We start from the raw sequence: 19306 nt of genomic DNA, 5'->3' as shown, positions 1-19306 counted from the left end.
CTTCCGCCTGAGCCTTCGAAGTCCCAGGTTCAGTCTCCTGTACCACTATAAGGAAGAGCTGAGTCGTGCTCTGGTAGAGAGAGAGAGAGAGAATATTCTAGATACCTGTATAGGAATGCCCTTCATGAATGATCAGGATCATGAAATTGTGTGAGACTGGAAAAATACAACTTCAAGGGAGAGAGCAATTCCTGGAGCTCACACAGGCTTGGGTTGGGAACCCTCTGATACAGCACTGGACTGTGAAGCACGGGCCTGTATTTGAGTCTCAGCATCACATGTGCTAGAGTGATGCTCTGGTTCTTTCTATCACTAATACGTAACTTTTAAAAAAAAAAAACACTATTAATAGACTATCCATGCATTTATCAGCATCAGTAATCATTTTGATGTACTGAGAGACAATAAGGATTTGAATTTTTTTTTAAAGATTTTATTTATTTATTAGAGAAACATAGGAGGAGAGAGAAAGAACCAGGTATCACCCTGGTACATGTGTTGCTGGGGATTGAACTCAGGACCTCATGCTTGAGAGTCCGATGCTTTCTCCACTGTGCCACCTCCCAGACCACACTTAAAAAATTTTTTTTTAATATTTATTTTCCCTTTTGTTGCCCTTTTTTTTTTTTTTTTTTTACTGTTGTAGTTATTGTCATTGATTTCGTCGTCATTGTTGGACAGGACAGAGAGAAATAGAAGGAGGAGGGGAAGACAGAGGAAGAGGGAAAGACAGACACCTGCAGACCTGCTTCACCACCTGTGAAGCGACTCCCCTGCAGGTGGGGAGCCTGGGGCTTGAACAGGATTTGAATTTTTTACCCAGCAAAATATTTTCTTTCTTTTTTTTTTTTATTATTTAACATTTTGTTATTTTTAAATTGTTTCCCATATGTTGCCCTTGTTGTTTATCGTTGTTGTTATTGCTGTAGTTTTTGTTGGATTGGACAGAGATAAATGGAGAGGGAAGGGGATGACAGAGGGGGAGAGAAAGAGGAGGGGAAGACAGAGAGAAAGAGAGAAAGACAGACACCTGCAGATCCGCTTCATTACCTGTGAAGCAAACCCCCTGCAGGTGGGGAGCTAGGAACTTGAACCGGGATCCTGTTGCTGGTCTGTGTGCTTTCTGCCATGTGTGCTGAACCCACTGTGCCACCGCCCAGCTCCCTTTTGTTTATTTTTTACTGGAGCACTGCTCAGCTCTGGCTTCTGGTGGTGTGGTGGGATTGAGACTGGGATGTTGGAGCCTCAGGGATGAGAGTCACTTTTGCTTAACCATTATGCTATCTACTCCCATGTAAAACATTTTTTAAAGTAAAAAATAAAATGAAGACATTGCAGACAATCAGATTGTAAAGAAACTTCCTGACTGTCAAGTTAACGCTGACTGGTCTGCCATGCATGTGACCCAGGGTTGAACCCAACCCTCACCGCACTGAGGGATGCTTCAGTGCTGCCTGTGTGTGTGTATTTTTGTCTCTTTGTCTGTCTGAATAAGTTTACCTGGAGTGGTGAAACCCAGAAAATCACTCGTGTATGACAGTCTAGTTTTTAGTAAAGAATGGTAAACAAAGCAGTTAGTGATGTGGTCCGGGAGGTGGCACAGTAGATAAAGCATTAGACTCTCAAGCAGAAGGTCCTGAGTTTGATCTCTGGCAGCACATGTACCAGAGTGATGTCTGGTTCTTTATCTCTCTCCTCCTATCTTTCTCATTAATAAATAAAATATTTAAAAAAAACGAAGTTAGTGATGATTAAGTAAATATGTCATATGTTACTAATATGAAGTAATAATGACGATGATGTAAAGTTCACGGGGATGGCCAATTGTGGACTTGAGACATTTCTGCAGTTTTGCAAGTATAGTCCTTTGTCAGTCAGAAATAACCAGACACACCCTGCGACATGCAAATGTGAACTAAAATGAGTAAGTCTGAAAAGTAACAGAGCATAGCAGTGGGAGTTACCTGATGGCCGCAGTTATTAGACACAGACTAACCACTCAATGTGTAGATAAACAATGACACTGAGAACGCAGTGAAGAACCTAATGCAAATTCTGTAACTGAAAATATGACTCAAATGGAAGACAAAGTGGGTGGTTTACCAGCGGCTTTAACATACCTGAATGGCGAGTTAATGAACTCTAGCAAAGGGTCCTTATTGCTAACGACCAGAAGAGGAATCAGTGAGCTAGAACCTTACCTCAAAGAGCCAGAGAGTACATATTTTTTAAAAAATATTTATTCCCTTTTGTTGCCCTTGTTGTTACCGTTGTAGTTATTATTGTTATTGGCCAGTCCTTGTGCTTTGCGCCACATGCGCTTAACCCACTACGCTATGGCCCAGCTCCCAAGAGTACATATTTTTAAGTTTTGTGGGTTATGTGGTCTCTGTCACAAGTGTTCTACCCCACTGCTTTGTGAAAGAAACTGTATCCTGTGCATCAGGGGCTAAAATTTCTAAAGGACTGGGGAGATAGGATAATGGCTCTGCAAAAGACTCAGGCCTGGGTTCTGAAGTCCCAGGTTCAATCACCAGCATCACCATAAATCAGTCTAAGCAGTGTGCTAGTCTCTCTCTCTCACTCTCTCTTCCTTAAAATAAAAGGACTGTGTTCTTTTTTTTTTTTTTTTTAAGTTTTTTAAATATTTATTTCCTTTTTGTTGCCCTTGGTTTTTTATTGTTGTTGTAGCTATTGTTGTTGATGTTGTCATTGTTGGATAGAACAGAGAGAGATGGAGAGAGGAGGGGAAGACAGAGAGGGGGAGAGAAAGATAGACACCTGCAGACCTGCTTTACCGCCTGTGAAGGAACACTCCTGCAAGCGGTGAGCCAGGGGCTCGACCGGGATCCTCAAGCCGGTCCTTGCGCTTTGCGCCACGTGTGCTTAACCTGCTGCGCTACCGCCCGACTCCCAAAAGGACTGTGTTCTAACACTTGACTAACAAAAATAAGTAGTGGTCTGAATCTGGCCTGTCATTTGCTGACCTTGGAGCTAGGAGATGGGGTAAAAGGCTTTGTCAAAATCCAGACAGAATGAGCAAAAAAGAGGCATCTTTTGCCAAAAGAAATGACTCCTAGTTTTCCCTCTTCTCCACTAAGATAACATGCACTGTCATCACTTTTGGACCAGGATGATGATCATGATTATTTTTATTTTTACCAGAGCACTACTCAGCTCTGGCTTATGGTGGTGCGGGGGATTGAACCTGATCCTTTGGAGGCTCAGGCATGAGAGTCTCTTTGCATAACCATTATGCTATCTACCCTCCAGGATGATTATTTTTATGAGACTCAGGACAGTTATATTTTGTTTTAATTTTTCAGACAATGCAAGGGATTTTAGAGAAGAACAAATTTTGTAAGGATATGACAGTGAAGTATGATTCAAGACTTCGAGAAAGAGTAAGTACACTCCCATGGAGCTCTTTATCACAACTTGTCAATAAACCCACCGATTCTCTCCTCAGCCTCCCAATCCAACCTCCTGATTCTAAACACTAGCAAATGTTCTTATGCCCATTTTCTGTGGCAGAAATGAACCTCCTGGAAGCTGTGGCAGCTAAAGCCACACAGAAATTTTAAACCTTAAGCTTTGACCCCCACATCTCCTCTAAAAGCAGGATTTTTAATAATTGATTAATTTTAAAAATTTCTTTATTGGGGAATTAATGGTTTACAGTCAACAGTAAAGTAAAATACAATAGTTGGTGCATGTGTGACATCTCTAAGTTTTCCACATAACAATCAAACCTCCCCATTGGGTCCTCCTCTGTCTTCCCGGTCCTGAATCCTCCCCTCGACCCCAGAGTCTTTTATTTTGATGCAAAATGCCAATTCCAGTCTAAGATTGAGCAGGATTTAAAAAAAATGAATTATGGAATATTTCCCTTTATTATAACTGCCCAAGAAATGACATGAAGCCCAGTTTTTAAGAATGGTATAGAGTTGGGCATTAGCGCAGCAGTTTAAATGCAGGTGGCACAAAACGCAAGGACCAGCGTAAGGATCCTGGTTCCAATCCCCCGCTCCCCACCTGCAGGGGAGTCGCTTCACAGACAGATAAGCAGGTCTGCAGGTGTCTGTCTTTCCCTCCCCCTCTCTTTCTTCCCCTCTTCTCTCCACTTTTCTCTGTCCTATCCAAGAATGATAAAGTCAATAACAATAATAAATACAACAGTGACACAACAAGGGTAACAAAAGGAAATAAATAAATACTAAAAAATTTAAAAAAGGGAGTCAGGCGGTAGCACAGCGGGTTAAGTGCAGGTGGCACAAAGTGCAAGGACCGGTGTAAGGATCCTGGTTCAAGCCCCCGGCTCCCCACCTGCAGGGGAGTCACATCACAGGCGGTGAAGCAGGCCTGTAGGTGTCTTTTTTTCCTCCTCTCTCCGTTTCTCTGTCCTATCCAACAATAACAACATCAATAATAACTACAACAATAAAAAAACAGGGGCAACGAAAGGGAATAAATTAAAAAAATATAAAATTAAAAAAAACTTAAAAAAGAATGGTGGGAGTCGGGCAGTAGCGCAGTGGGTTAAGCGCAGGTGGCGCAAAGCACAAGGATCAGAGTAAGGATCCCAGTTCGAGCTCCCGGCTCCTCACCTGCAGGGGGGAGTCGCTTCACAAGCGGTGAAGCAGGTCTTCAGATATCTAGATATCTATCTTTCTTTCCCCCTCTCTGTCTTCCCCTCCTCTCTCCATTTCTCTCTGTCCTATCCAACAACAACAATGACATCAATAATAATAATGACTACAACAATAAGACAACAAGGGCAACAAAAGGGAATAAATAAATATTAAAAAAAAGAAAAGAATGGTATAGAGTATAGAGGCAACACTTTCATTCTCAGAAAAATAGGTAATTTTTTTTTAGAGCTGGTTTTCAACTTTTTGTGGTTGAAAAAATAGAATTGGGGGCCAGGTGGTGGCACACCTGGTTAAACACACACATTACAGTGCACAAGGACTTAGGTTCAAGCCCTTGTTCTCCACCTGCAGGGGGAAAGCTTCACAAGTAGTGAAGCAGGGCTGCAGATGTCTTTCTGTCTCTCTTCCTTTCTGTCTCCTCCTCCCTTCTCAATTTCCATCTCTGTCCAATAATGAAAGAAAAAAGAAAGAAAAAATAGAATTAGTGCTTAAATTTGGAGTTTTCAAATATATATTGTTTTCTGATTTTATTTCAGTGTAACTCTGCTACCACTTTATCACATTATGGTTTCTAAAAGGTTATTTCTGCCACACTTTTTTTTTCTTTTCTTTTATTGGGATTAGTGGTTTATAGTAAATACAATTATTGTTGCATGTGTAAAACTTCTCATATTTCTGCAAATCACAGTCACCCACAGGCCATGTCCTCTTCTCCCATCATGCACCAGGACCTGAAAGCCCTCTGACACCCCCCCCCCCCAGAGTCCTTTACTTTGATGCACCACACCAAACCAAGTTCTGTTTTGTGTTTACTCTGTTAAGAGCAGGAGTTTTATTACACACTAGATAAAAACTTTGCTAATGTCCTCACCAGCCCAGTGGTCTCTTCTGTATCTGGTATGAATCGCCTGGGAGGTGGTACAGTGGGTAGAGCACAAGGACTAGCCAGTTGGAGGTTCTGGGTTCAGTCCTCTGTACTTGCTTGCTACACTGCAAATTCACTGGAGTTGTCTTTGTTCTGTTGCAGAAATACGGGGTTGCAGAAGGCCGAGCCCTGAGTGAGCTCAGGGCGATGGCCAAAGCTGCCGGGGAGGAGTGCCCTGTGTTCACACCACCCGGAGGAGAGACGCTAGACCAGGTATATGGAGATGCCGTGTCGGGCTCGGTTGTGTCAGCACCAGTTGCTCTAGTCTTTTTCCTTTATGTAGACTAGATGTCTACACTTGAGCATCGCAGTTGGAATGTTTTTGATTCATAAAACAACTGCGAGTGATAGATTATTTTCCTTTTCTCTCCTCTATTTTCTGTTTTTGTTTATTTATTTAAATTTTATTTATTCTCTTTTGTTGCCCTTGTTATTGTATTATTGTAGTTATTATTATTATTGTTATTGATGCCATCATTGTTGGATAGGACAGAGAGAAATAGAAAGAGGAGGGGAAGACGGGGAGAGAAAGAAAGACACCTGCAGACCTGCTTCACCGCCTGTGAAGCGACTCCCCTACAGGTGGGGAACGGGCTCAAACTGGGATCCTTATGCAGGTCTTTGTGCTTTGCCCCACCTGTGCTTAACCTGCTGCCTGACTCCCTTCTATTTTCTTTTTCTTTTTTCTTTTTTCCCTCCAGGGTTATCATGGGGCTCGGTGTCAGCACTACGAATCTACTGATCCTGGAGGTTATTTTTCCCATTTTGTTACCCTTGTTGTGGTTCTTACTGTTATTGTTGTTATAGCTGTCGTTGCTGTTGGATAGGACAGAGAGAAATGGAGAGAGGAGGAGGAGGAGAGAAAGATAGACATCTGCAGACCTGCTTTACTGCTTGTGAAGCGACACCCCCCCCCCCCCGCAGGTGGGGAGCCGGGGGCTCAAACCTGGATCCTTACCCAGTCCTTACACTTTGGGGTATGTGCGCTTAACCCGCTGCACTATTGCCCAGCCCCTTATTTTTTTTAATTTTATTTATTTTTTATTGATTTCATAGTGATCGACAAGGCTATAGGATAAGAGGGGTACAATTCCACATAATTCCCTCCACCAGAGTTCTGCATCCTATCCCCTCCCTTGGAAGTTTCCCTGTTCTTTATCCCTGTGGGAGTATGGACCCAGGATCATTACGGGGTACAGAAGGTTGGAGGTCTGGCTTCTGTAATTGCTCCCCCACTGGGCTTGGGTGTTGGCAGGTCGATCCATACTCCCAGCCTGTTTCTATCTTTCCCTAGTTGGGCAAGGCTCTGGGGAGGTGTGTTTTCTATTTCTAGATAGAGGCAGAGAGAGAGTTAGCACTGAAGCTTTCTTTGGTGTGGTGGGGGCCAGTCTCAAAAACTTGGCAAAAGCAACAGTTTTTCTTTCTTTTTAAAAAATATTTGTTCTATTATTAAAAATAAATAATAAAGTATTATCTCTTAAAAAGTAAAATAAGGGGATTGGGCGGTAGCGTAGCAGGTTAAGCACACATGGTGCAAGCTCAAGGATCGGCTTAAGGATCCCAGTGCAAGCCCCTGGCTCCCCACCTGCAGGGGAGTCGCTTCACAGGCGGTGAAGCAGGTCTGCAGGTGTCTTTCTCTCCCCCCTCTGTCTTCTCCTCCTCTCTCCATTTCTCTCTGTCCTATCCAACAACAGTGACAACAATAATATTAACAACACCGATAAACAACAAGGGCAATAAAGGAAAAAATGGCCTCAGTGGATTCGTAGTGCAGACACAATGGATAAAGCATTGGATTCTCAAGCATGATGTTCCAAGTTCAAGCCCCAGCAGCACATGTACCAGAGTGATATCTGGTTCTTTCTCTGTCTCTCTCCTCCTGTCTTTCTCATTAATAAATAAAATCTTTAAAAAAAAAAATTATTGGGGCCAGGCGGTAGCGCAGTGGGCTAAGCACATATGGTACGAAGCAGAGGGACCAGTGTAAGGGTCCTGGTTTGAGCCGCCAGCTCCCCACCTGCAGTGAAGCAGGTCTACAGGTGTTTTTCTTTCTCTCCCCCTGTGCTTTCCGCAACAGTGATGACAGCAACAATAATAACAACAACAATGATAAAATAACAAGGGCAACAAAAGGGAAAAATAGCCTCCAAGAGCAGTGGATTTATAGTATAGGCACTGAGCCCTAGCAATAACCCTGGAAGCAAAATAATAATAATTAAAGAGAGTAAATGCATACCTCAAAAATTTTTAAAATACTCATTATTTTTTAATTTTTAACATTTAACTTGATAGGACAGAGAGAAGTTGAGAGGGGAAGGAAAGCTTGAGAGGGAGAGAGAAAGACACCTGCAACACTGCCTCTCCATTAGCTAGTGTAGTTTCCACTACCCCATCTCCCCCATCCCACACAGATAGGGGCTGGACTTGAACTTGGGTCCTTAATCTTTGTAATGTATGCAAAGATTAAGTCAGGTATGCCACCACTCAGCCTCCTCTTTTTCTAAGTGAACATTTGTTCTCATGGCCTGCAACATTGGCGGTGATTGTAGATAACAGGTCTAGAACAAACGTGTTAGCAGATGATGGTCTTGTGAAGACTCTGAGGTGTGGCATTAGGCCTAGCAATGGGAGTGGCCAACAGTTAGGCGGGCGAGATGCTATGTGAGGTGGATGAGGAAAAAAACCAAGAGAGCAACAAGGGCAACAAAAGGAAAAAAATGGCCTCCAGGAACAGTGGATTTGTAGTGCAGGAACTGAGCCCCAGCAATAACCCTGGAGGCAAAAAAAGGGGGAGTAACTCAAGAGATGAACTCTTCAAGCCTCTGCTGCTTTGTGTGTCTGTGGGTGACATGGTTAGTGTTTGCATTTCTTTCTTTATTTTCTCTTTTTGTTGTCCTTGTTGTTTTTCATTGTTGTTGTAGTTGTTATTAATGTCGTCGTTGTTAGATAGGACAGAGAGAAATGGAGAGAGGAGAAGAAGACAGAGGGGGAGAGAGAGACACCTGCAGACCTGCTTCACCACCTATGAAGCGACTCCCCTGCAGGTGGGGAGCCGGGGGCTCAAACTGGGATCCTTAGACCAGTCCTTGCGCTTTGTGCCATGTGCGCTTAACCCGCTGTGATACCGCCCGACTCCCAAGTGTTTGCATTTCATTGACATGTCCTGCTTTGGGATTACAGCATTGGTGACTCTTCCCCATGGTTTCTTTTCATGATTTTCTTATATTTTATTTACTTATTATTGGATTAAGACCGGGTATTGGGGGGTCGGGCGGTGGCGCAGTGTGGGTTAAGCACATGTGGCGCAAAGCGCAGGGACCGGTGTAAGGATCCCGGTTCGAGCCCCTAGCTCCCCACCTGCAGGGGAGTCGCTTCATAGGTGGTGAAGCAGGTCTGCAGGTGTCTATCTTTCGCTCCCTTTCTCTGTCTTCCCCTCCTCTCTCCATTTCTCTGTCCTATCCAACAACGAACAACATCAACAATGGCAATAATAATAACCACAACAAGGCTACAACAACAAGGGCAACAAAAAGGGGGGGAAAATGGCCTCCAGGAGCGGTGGATTCATGGTGCAGGCACCGAGCCCAGCAATAACCCTGGAGGGGGAAAAAAAAAAAAAAAAAGACCGGGTATTTAAGAGGAGAGGGAGGGGTGGGGGAGACAGACAGAGAGAGAGAGAGGGAGAGAAAGAAACAGAGACAAACAGCTAGCTGCAGCCCTGCTTCACTGCTCATGAAGCTTTACTCCCTGCAGGTAAGGACCAGGGCCTTGAACTTTGATCTTTGTACTCAGTAACATGTACCCTCAACCAGGTGCGCCACCACCTACCCCTCATGATTTTCTCATAACGACTTTCTACTGACTGACTAAAGGAAAGATCTGCTGTTTTTCAGACTGAGTTGAAGTGCCATATGCTATTTCTTGGTTAACACTTTTTTTTTTAATTGCCACCAGGGTTATCACTGGGGCTTTGTGCCAGCAGTACGAATCACTTGCGGCAGTCATTTCCTCCACCTCCTTTTTTTTCTCTTTTTTCTTTTTTCTTTTTTTTATAATTCTTTTTAGGACAGAGAAATTAAGAGGATGGGGAGATTGAGAGAGGGAGAGAAAGATAGATACCTGCTGACCTCTTCACTGGTTGTCAAGTGGATCCCCTGTGGGTGGGGAGCAGGGACTCAAACCCGGGTCCTTGAGCTTGATAGTACGTGAGCTTAACTGAGTGCGTGTGCAGCTTCCTTGCTCCAACACTTTTTTTTTTTTTTAAATGACATTTTCTGTTGATTTAGAGATTACCATACCCAGAATTAGGAAATTACAGGAATCAGGAATTAAGCATTTTTTGGTTATTTTTTTGTCATAAGATTGTAAGATTAAAATGTGCAGTACCATATCACACCCACCACTGACGTTCTGTGTCCCCCCCTCCCACCTCCCACAGAGAACCACCATAGTTCTCACAAGTCTTACTGTTTACTTGCTTCTGCTTTTTGTTTCTTTTTGTTTTTTGCAAGTTAATGTGCATCAGATCTCTAGATTCCACGCATGAATGAAATAATCTGGTAGTTGTCTTTTTTTTAATTAAAAAAAAATATTTATTCCCTTTTGTTGTCCTTGTTATTTTATTGTTGTAGTTGTTATTGTTGTTGTCATTGATGTTGTTATTGATGTCATTGTTGTTGGATAGGACAGAGAGAGATGGAGAAAGGAGGGGAAGACAGAGAGGAGGAGAGAAAGAGAGACACCTGCAGACCTGCTTCACCGCTTGTGAATCGGCTCCCCACCTACAGGGGAGTCCAGGGCTTGAACCGGGATCCTTAGGCCGGGGGATCCTTAGGCTGGTCCTTACCCACTATGTTACCAGCTCATGGATTTTTATTGTTGTTTTTGTTTTACCAGAGCTCTGCTCAGCTCTGTCTTATGGTGATGTGGGGGTATTGAACCTGAGACTTTGGAGCTTCGGGCATGAGAGTCCCATGCATAACCATTACACTATCTACCGCCACCTGTCGCTTGGCGCGGCAGATGCGATGGAGAGAGAATCCAAGTGCAGAGGGAACACAGATCTTTATTGTTGGGTCAGACGGGTGGTTCAGGCCACATGGAGCCAGCCAAAAAATGGCTGTCCCCTGCTACCTCACCACTGGGCAAGAGATGGCGAGCCAGGGGAGGGAGAGTAGACGGACTTTTAAGGTCAACACTCCTGAGTGACATGTAGCGACAGGATTGGTTGGGGAAAGTCCTGAAAGTACCATAATACTCTGTGTAGAGTGGCAGAGCCTTGGGAAGACATCTGCACAGCAGCCACCCACTCATGTTCTTCTATTTAAAAAAAAAAAATTATTCCCTTTTGCTGCCCTTGTTGTTTTATTGTTGTAATTATTGTTGATGTCACCATTGTTGGATAGGACAGAAAGAAATGGAGAGAGGAGGGGAAGACAGGGGGAGAGAAAGACACCTGCAGACCTGCTTCACCACCTGTGAAGCGACTCCTTTGCAGGTGGGGAACCAGGGACTCGAACTGGTACCTTTACGCCAGTCCTTGCACTTTGCGTGGCACCACCTGTGCTTAACCCACTGTGCTACCGCCCGACTCCCGTCACTCATGTTCTTTAGTTGACATGTAGAAAGAATGCAGCCAGCAGTGGTTAGTTTCGCTTTAGAGAGAAATCATTAACATCACTCTACTCCACCTTTTATTTCTTCCCTTGTAGGTAAAAATGCGTGGGAAAGATTTTTTCGACTTTCTCTGCCATCAGATCCTGGAAGAAGCAAATCATAAAGAGCAGCTTTCCCAGACCATGGCAGGCAACAGCTTGGAGACTTCTCTGGCAGAAATATTCCCTTTTGGAAGTAGTGGTGCCTCCGGGTTTAATCCAGATGGCAGCACCTCAGGACTGGTGGCCAGTGTCCTGGTTGTGAGTCATGGCGCTTACATGAGAAGTCTGATCGGTTACTTCCTGACTGACCTGGAGTGTGCCTTACCAGAGACACTAAGCAAATCGGAACTCTTGTCAGTCAGCCCCAACACAGGGATGAGTGTCTTTATCATAAATTTTGAGAAAGGAACAGAAGTTAAACCGGCAATTCAGTGTGTGTGTATGAACCTACAGGATCATCTGAATGGAGTGACTGAAACTCACTAAAGTGAAACCCTCATCAAGTCTTAAGATTCTAAGCCCCCGGGGGAGGGAGTGCCTTTGGTTTTATTTCCATCCTCAGCTAGGGCTGATTGCAAACAGTTTCAAAACTGTCTTTTACGGCAGGTTATAAAATTCAAACAGAGCCATAGCCACATAGAACACTAATGGGAAAAGCGTTTCGGTGTGATTTGTTTTGTCTGAATACAGTTGCTGTTTTCCAGTGTTTAATTTTACGCCTCTGTTCAGTCACATCTCTGGATTGTAAATGAACTCAGTGTAGCCAATTGGGGGTTGTACAATCTTGTTTTGTTTCTGTCATGTCTAAGAAACCTAGCCATTTTATTGACTTTTGGTAAGATACTATGTCCTCTCTCTCACCTAAAGCTGGTTCTTAGAACTAATTCTAATTCCCTGTACTTAACCTACAGTGATAATATGTTGTATTTCTAAGGTCCTTTAAATGAAAAACACCTATCATCATGAATTTTTACAAAGCAAGCAATGCTTAAATTAAAATGTTCACTATACAAAGAAGCTGTCAAACTCAAGGGTTTGAAATGTGGAATGAATAGTGAGAGAAAGGTCAGAGTGTCATTTAGTTGAAAAGCAAAGGCAGGGGAGGTTTGCAATTAGGTTTGCATCCTTGAACGGCCAAATTGTGTCTTTGTCCCCTTCCTTGCATGCAAATGGGGTAATAAGACTATCAACTTTGGGAGTCGGGCTGTAGCGCAGCGGGTTAAGCGCAGGTGGCGCAAAGCACAAAGACCGACATAAGGATCCCGGTTCGAACCCCGGCTCCCCACCTGCAGGGGAGTCGCTTCACAGGCAGTGAAGCAGGTCTGCAGGTGTGTATCTTTCTCTCCTCCTCTCTGTCTTCCCCTCCTCTCTCCATTTCTCTCTGTCCTATCCAACAACGACAACAACAATAATAACTACAACAATAAAACAACAAGGGCAACAAAAGGGAATAAATAAATAAATTAAAAAAAAAGAAAAGCAAAGGCAGCAGCTGAGCAAGAGAAGATAAAAAGGCATGTCTTTGTTGTTTCACCTGGAGGCTGGGGAATTTAATTTAAGGAAGGCTAACCAGAAAGTAAAGAGTTAATACCATGCCACAGCCTCAGAATGGAGAGGTTTGGAGTTAAGTAACCCTAACAGGTGAAGTTGCTTTTCCCCCCACTAGATGGCACTGCAGGGAAGGGAATTTTGGTTAACAATTTTGTACTTAAAGCCTGACACCTCTCCCCACCCCCAGCCCGCTCTAAACAAAGACAGTATTTACATGTGATTTAAGTTCAGTGTTGGGCTGAGCCCCAGGGGTTCCTTTTCCTGTCACACCCAGAGGGTGGCAGAGCCCCAGAGGAAGTGCTGCTAGTGAAAAATAGCCCCAAGGGAAAAAGTATCAAATTTACATTTCCACCCTCTACAAGTAGTAGCTCTTGCTTTTAATTTATTAGCTAAAAAATAATAACAACACACTGAGATGTAAGTAGAGCTCCTTTTAGCTTTCTCACTGTATGACCCCTCTTGGACTGCTCAGGGGCCACCATAACAGATCTGTGTGTCTTCAGTTGGTATCTTAAGGAAATGGTATTGTCTCCAATTTTTATTTAAATTGAGGGGGTTAATATGTTATACTGCAGTCACTGTCACGTGAGTGTAATTTCATTTTGCACCAGGACCTGAATTCCTCAGGTTTTTTTTTTTTTTTTGATGTACATGAATATCACCAGGCTGTCTGTATTCTTTACTCCCATTCATTATATCTTGAAGCTCTATGTTGATAGATATGTTACTTATATCACAGTGTTCTAATGAGTAAACAAGATGCATTATATTTGTTTATTCTCTTATTCGTAAACTTGTAGGCTTGTCTTCTGTATGCCCCTGGTGAAACACTGATTCAGGAGGCAGCTTTTTTGCATCTCATTGTGCTGGGTTGTAAAAAAAAAATAATGCAGGGTGGGGGTAGATAGCATATTGGTTATGCAAAGAGACTCACATGCCTGAAGCTCCAAAGCCTGGGGTTCAGTCCCCCATACCACCATAAGCCAGAGCTGAGCAGAGCTCTGGTAAAAAAAAAATAATAATAAATAATCATGATGATGATGCTTTTCTAGAGTAACAAGAACTAAATGGTTCTGAAAGATGGCTGCACTGTTGTTAGCTCTCACTAGCTGTCTAGAAGTTCATTTTCATGCATTTTCATGAACTTTTCTGTAATTGTTAAGAGTCTGGCTGCTTTTTTCTTCCCATGTGCACTGGCTGTTGGGATTTCCTCACTGGTAACTTACAGTATATATTTGTTTTCTTTTTGGTATGGGGCTGTGGGTTTTGTTTTCTTTATTTGGAGAGGGAGGACCAGAGCATCATTCTGGTACTTGAGAGTCCAGCGCTTTAGCCACTGGCCCCGCTCCAGAGCTGTATCTGGACTTTGTCTTTCTGAGTTCCAGGATTCGCCAGTATCTTGTAGTCTATCTGTGTCTGATTTACATTTATACATTTATCATATATTTTCCTTTTTAAAAAAATATTATATTCCTTTTGTTGTCTCTGTTTTATTGTTGTAGTTATTATTGATGTCTTCATTGTTAGCTAGAACAGAGAGAAATGGAGAGAGATGGGGAAGACAGGGGGAGAGAAAGATAGACACCTGCAGACCTGCTTCACCGATTGTGAAGCGACTCCCCTGCAGGTGGGGAGCTGGGGCTTGAACTGGGATCCTTACCCGGTCCTTGCCCTTTGGGCCACGTGCGCTTAACCCGCTGCACTACAGCCCAACTCCCATGAAATAATCCTTTTTTATACCATTTTGTGGGGAAAAAAGATTTTTTTCCCTTTTTTACCAGAGCACTGCTCAGCTCTGGTTTACTGTGGTACAGAGGATTGAACCTGTACTTTTGAACCTCAGGCATGAGAGTCTGTTTGCATAACCATTATGCTATCTAACACCCTCCCCCAATTTTGTGGAAAATTTTAATACTTTTTAAGTTCTCTGCAATTTATTTTTGTATAGTATAAGATTAAAATTCAATTTTATAGCCGCCAGGCGGTGGTGCACCAGCACATTACCATGCGTAGGGACCCAGGTTTAAGCCCCTGCCTCCCATCTGCAATGGGGAAGCTTCACGAGCATGAAACAGGGTTGTAGGCGTTTCTCGCTGCCTCCCTATTTCTTTCCCCTCACAAATTCTGTCAATTAAAAAAAAATTTTTTTTTGAAGTTCACTTTGGATGGTGGATTCATCTGTGCAGATACTGAGCCCCAATGATAACACTGGTGGCAACTGAAGTAAAAAATAAAAAGAAAATGCATATTGGTTAGGAAAGGTCTGGTTTAGGGGAGTCAGGCGGTAGCGCAGCGGGTTAAGCGCACATGGAGCAAGGCGTTAATGGACCAGCTTAAGGATCCCAGGTCAAGCCCCCGGCTCCCCACCTGGAGGGGAGTCGCTTCACAGGCAGTGAAGCAGGTCTACAGGTGTCTTTCTCTCCCCCTCTCTGTCTTCCCCTCCTCTCCATTTCTCTCTGTCCTATCCAACAATGATGACATCAATAACAACTACAACAATAAAACAACAAGGGCAACAAAAGGGAATAAATACATAAAATAAATATTAAAAAAAGAAAAGGAAAAGTCTGGTTTGTTAGTCACATGGATAAAAGTAAAACATGGGGGCCGGGCGGTGGCGCAGTGGGTTAAGCATAGGTGGCACAAAGCACAAGGAACAGCATAAGAATCCTGGTTCGAGACCCTGGCTCCCCACCTGTAGGGGTTTCGCTACACAGGCAGTGAAGCAGGTCTGCAGGTGTCTCTCCCCCTCTCTGTCTTCCCCTGCTCTCTCCATATCTCTCTGTCCTATCCAACAACAACAGCAATGACAAAAATAATAATGACAAGGGCAACAAAATGGGAAAAATGGCCTCCATTAGCAGTGGATTCATAGTGCAAGCACTGAGCCCCAGCAATAACCCTAGAGGCAAAAAAAAAAAAAAAAAAAAGTATTATTAGTCACAATATAGTTAACTCCCATCTTATGCGGTGATTTTGCTATATCTGTTACTATTATATACAGTATAAACTCCACAGAACTATGTTGGAATTTTTGCTTTAAGGAGTATTTTATGGAAGCTGGGGGAGAAAATTACAGATAATATAGCTACACTTACATAATTAAAATTCTAGCTATATATTTACAAAGTTATATATAGTTAGATAATACACTTAATACGATGCATTACATAATGCAAAATATATATGGAATTGTATATGTGTGTAAGTAGGTAATAACTTCAAATTGGCTATCATAATTTACTCCTTCCTTCCTTCCTTCCTTCCTTCCTTCCTTCCTTCCTTCCTTCCTCCCTTCCTTCCTCCTATACTTGATAGGACAGAGAGAAATTGAGAGAGGGGAGATAGATAGACACCTGAAGACCAGCCCCCTCCACAGGTGGGGAACAGGGGCTCTTACCTGACTCCCTGCACATGGTAATTGGTGCACTTAACCCAGTGTGCCATTGCCTAGCCCCCTGTGAATAATTTTCCTACAGCAATTTTTAAGATCTTATCTTTACTGTCCCTACAAGTTAGTAACTAGTGATAGTGCAGCGGGTTAAGCACAGGTGGCGCAAAGTGCAAGGACCAGCATAAGGATCCTGATTGGAGCCCCCCATCTCCCCACCTGCAGGGGAGTTGCTTCACAAGCTCACAAGCGGTGAAGGATGTCTGCAGATGTCTATCTTTCTCTCCGCCTCTGTCTTCCCCTCCTCTCTCCATGTCTCTCTGTCCTATCCAACAACAATGACATGAATAACAATAACTACAACAACAATTAAAAACAAACAATGGCTTGAACCAGGATCCTTAAGCCGGTCCTTGCACTTTGTGCCACGTGTGCTTAACTCGCTGCACTACCGCCCGGACCCTCGTCTCTTTAGTTTTTATAATTGCCTGTCCATTCCAACATCCTGATAACCTAAAGGTTGGTTTGAACTGATGCCCTTTTCTCTTGACTGGTTCATTTTCCCTTACTCTTGTCAAAGTGTGGATGGCACCATCTACAAGAGTGAATTACTAAATGATGGGGCTGTATTGTTTCCTTCCCCACAATTGGAAGAGCTCCCATAGCCCTCTCATTTTATTTACTTTATGTTAATGAGGGCTACCAAGAGAAAGATGAAAGCCCTGCTCAGCTTTGGCTTATGGTGCTACTGGGGGTTGAACCCAGGACCTTAGAACCTCACACAGAAAATCATTATGCTATCTCCTCTGCCCAAAGAGCTCCAATCTATGGTTATAATGAGTGAATGAGGTGCGGCTGGTAATAGTCCAGCAGTTTACCAGTTGAGGCATCACCTCCAGTCTGTTTTACTAACAAAAAGTCTGCTGCTGCTGAAGGGAGGAGAGGACTCCCTTAAGACTCACCAAATGCATCTGTGACTCTCCGTTGTTACTATCCTCAGAGGCTGGAGCAGCAGCAGGAGGCCCTGTGCTGACATCTGGGAACAGAGAACTGACCAGGAAACTCAAGAGCTAAAGCTCAGTAGCCTAGCAGTGGGGTTATATAGTGGGAGCCTTTCCACATTGTTCTCCTGATGAGAACATGGTGAATAATTGCCTCAGAACCTACAGACTACAAACAGGACTTGTTTAGAAACTCAAAGGGCCCAGCATTGCTACCCGGCTTGGCAGAAAAGCTGAATTGAGCCTGGAGCTTTGGATCCTTGGGGTGTGAGAGTCTCTTTGCATAACCACCTATCTATTTCTCCCCCACCCTGCTTTATCTCTTGGTCAGGAGTGAGTCATCATTGCAAGACTGGCCAGCTCCTCATGGGGCGCGAGCGCTTCCACACTACAATCATCATCTCTGGCATTATGCTATTCCACTGCAGAATACTGTGCCCCAGTATGGTTCCATAGCCCCCATGTCCACTTGGTCGATTCCAAATTATATTCCTCCATGAGGATAATTTCTGGAACCATCCGTTCCACCCCGGTTCCATGGCTGCCAGTTCTTAGCAACATCGCCCTGCCAGATATTCGTCGGGATGCAGCATCATCTAAGTTCATTTCCCACGTCTACGCTCGACCGGACCTGCCAATATACGCGGATATCTTCGCCCACCCTGTCCAACGCTTGACGTCTCGTCACCCAATCTGGTCCCCTACGCCTACACTGAACTTCTCTGTTCCAGACTCTTGGAAACAGAGTTGGCAGTCAGCTGAGGTAAAGAACAAACACCTCATCACAGACCCCTGCAAGCGTCAACCCGGCTTTGACCTAGCACGTTATGATTGGGCCCTCCTCAATTGGTATTGAACAGGTCATGGCCGGTGCGCCGCTATGTTCCATCGCTGGGGAGCCAGAGACGACCCGAACTGCTCCTGCGGCTACAGACAGACTATGACCCACATAGTCAACGACTGCCACCTCTCCAGATTCAAAGGAGGTCTCGAAACTTTACATCAGGCTCAACCTGATGCTGTTGACTGGCTACGGAAGAAGGGCAAACGCTAGAAGAAGGAGTGAGTGATTAAACTAGAAGTCTACTTACAGTTTAAAAGCCCTTAGGCTCCCATAGCCTACAGGGAAGAAAAAGAACAAAAGAGGCTTTTAAGCCACTGTGCTCCAACAGGGATTGAAATAATAGTGAAACAACTGTTATTTTCCACAACTGTGAACTCTTTAAGTACCTTACTTAGACACAAGTCAATCCAGGCAAGAGTGATCAGTAATTTGAAAAGTACTGAGAGAGAGACCTCATAACATACTATATAGAATGGTTAAACCAACATGAATATTGGAGAAATGAACCAGGACAAGAGTCCAGCTAAAAGCCCCCCAAAGGGTGAAGCACAAAATAATGAGGTCAACATCCAAACACTAGTTAAGGAAATAATCACAGGAGTGTCTAAATAGAATTTGAAAGAATTGTCATCAGAAATGCAGAAACAACAAATGAGACTTTGGAAGAAAACACTAAGTATCTCAAGGTTACTAGAGAGCTGAAAGCTGAAATAGCTGAGCTAAGAACACAACTAGCTGAGCAAGCTAAAACAGTATCAGAACAGGGTAACAAAACAGATAAACTCCAGAAAACAGTTCAGGAGAGAGAATAGAATAAAAGAGGCTGAAGACAGAATCAGCAAGATCGAGGACGAATTGGAGACAACTAAGAAAGAAGTACGAGATCTCAAAAAGAGATTAAGAGATACTGAAAACAACAACAGAGGCCTATGGGATGACTCCAAAATAAATAATATACACATTATTGGCTTACCAGGGGAAGAAAGAGAGGGAGGAGAAGAAAGCAATCTTCAGGACATAATAGCTGAGAACCTCTCTAGTTTAGGCAACATCAAAGACATAAAGGTTCAAGAAGCCCAGAGGGTGCCAAACAGAATTAACCCAGACTTAAAGACACCAAGACACATCATATTTAGAATGGAAAGGAATAAAGATAAAGGATCCTGAAGGCTGCAAGAGAAAAAGAGTCACCTACAGAGGAAAAGCCATAAGACAGCAGCAGACTTCTCCACACAATCACTACAGGCCAGAAGAGAATGGCAAGATATCTATCAAGTGCTCAATG

The 19306-nt window shown here is 43.5% G+C and overlaps 1 protein-coding gene across 2 annotated transcripts in view; it reads left to right on the top strand.

Annotated features, from left to right (window-relative positions):
* TIGAR (TP53 induced glycolysis regulatory phosphatase) overlaps positions 1-11940 on the top strand; it is a 31220-nt gene extending 19280 nt beyond the window's left edge. For both annotated transcript variants that reach the window (XM_007526275.3, XM_060190256.1), the window contains 3 exons: positions 3327-3404; positions 5680-5790; positions 11289-11940. In XM_007526275.3, the coding sequence (XP_007526337.1) occupies positions 3327-3404; positions 5680-5790; positions 11289-11720 (621 nt within the window). In that variant the 3' untranslated portion in view covers positions 11721-11940. The remainder of the gene's footprint in view (positions 1-3326; positions 3405-5679; positions 5791-11288) is intronic.
* The last annotated feature ends 7366 nt before the right edge of the window (positions 11941-19306 follow it).

Source organism: Erinaceus europaeus, chromosome 4 (genome assembly GCF_950295315.1).
Source record: "Erinaceus europaeus chromosome 4, mEriEur2.1, whole genome shotgun sequence".
NCBI lineage: Eukaryota > Metazoa > Chordata > Mammalia > Eulipotyphla > Erinaceidae > Erinaceus > Erinaceus europaeus.
The sequence above is the reverse complement of the archived record's forward strand: the minus strand, read 5'-3'. Positions and strand labels throughout refer to the sequence as shown.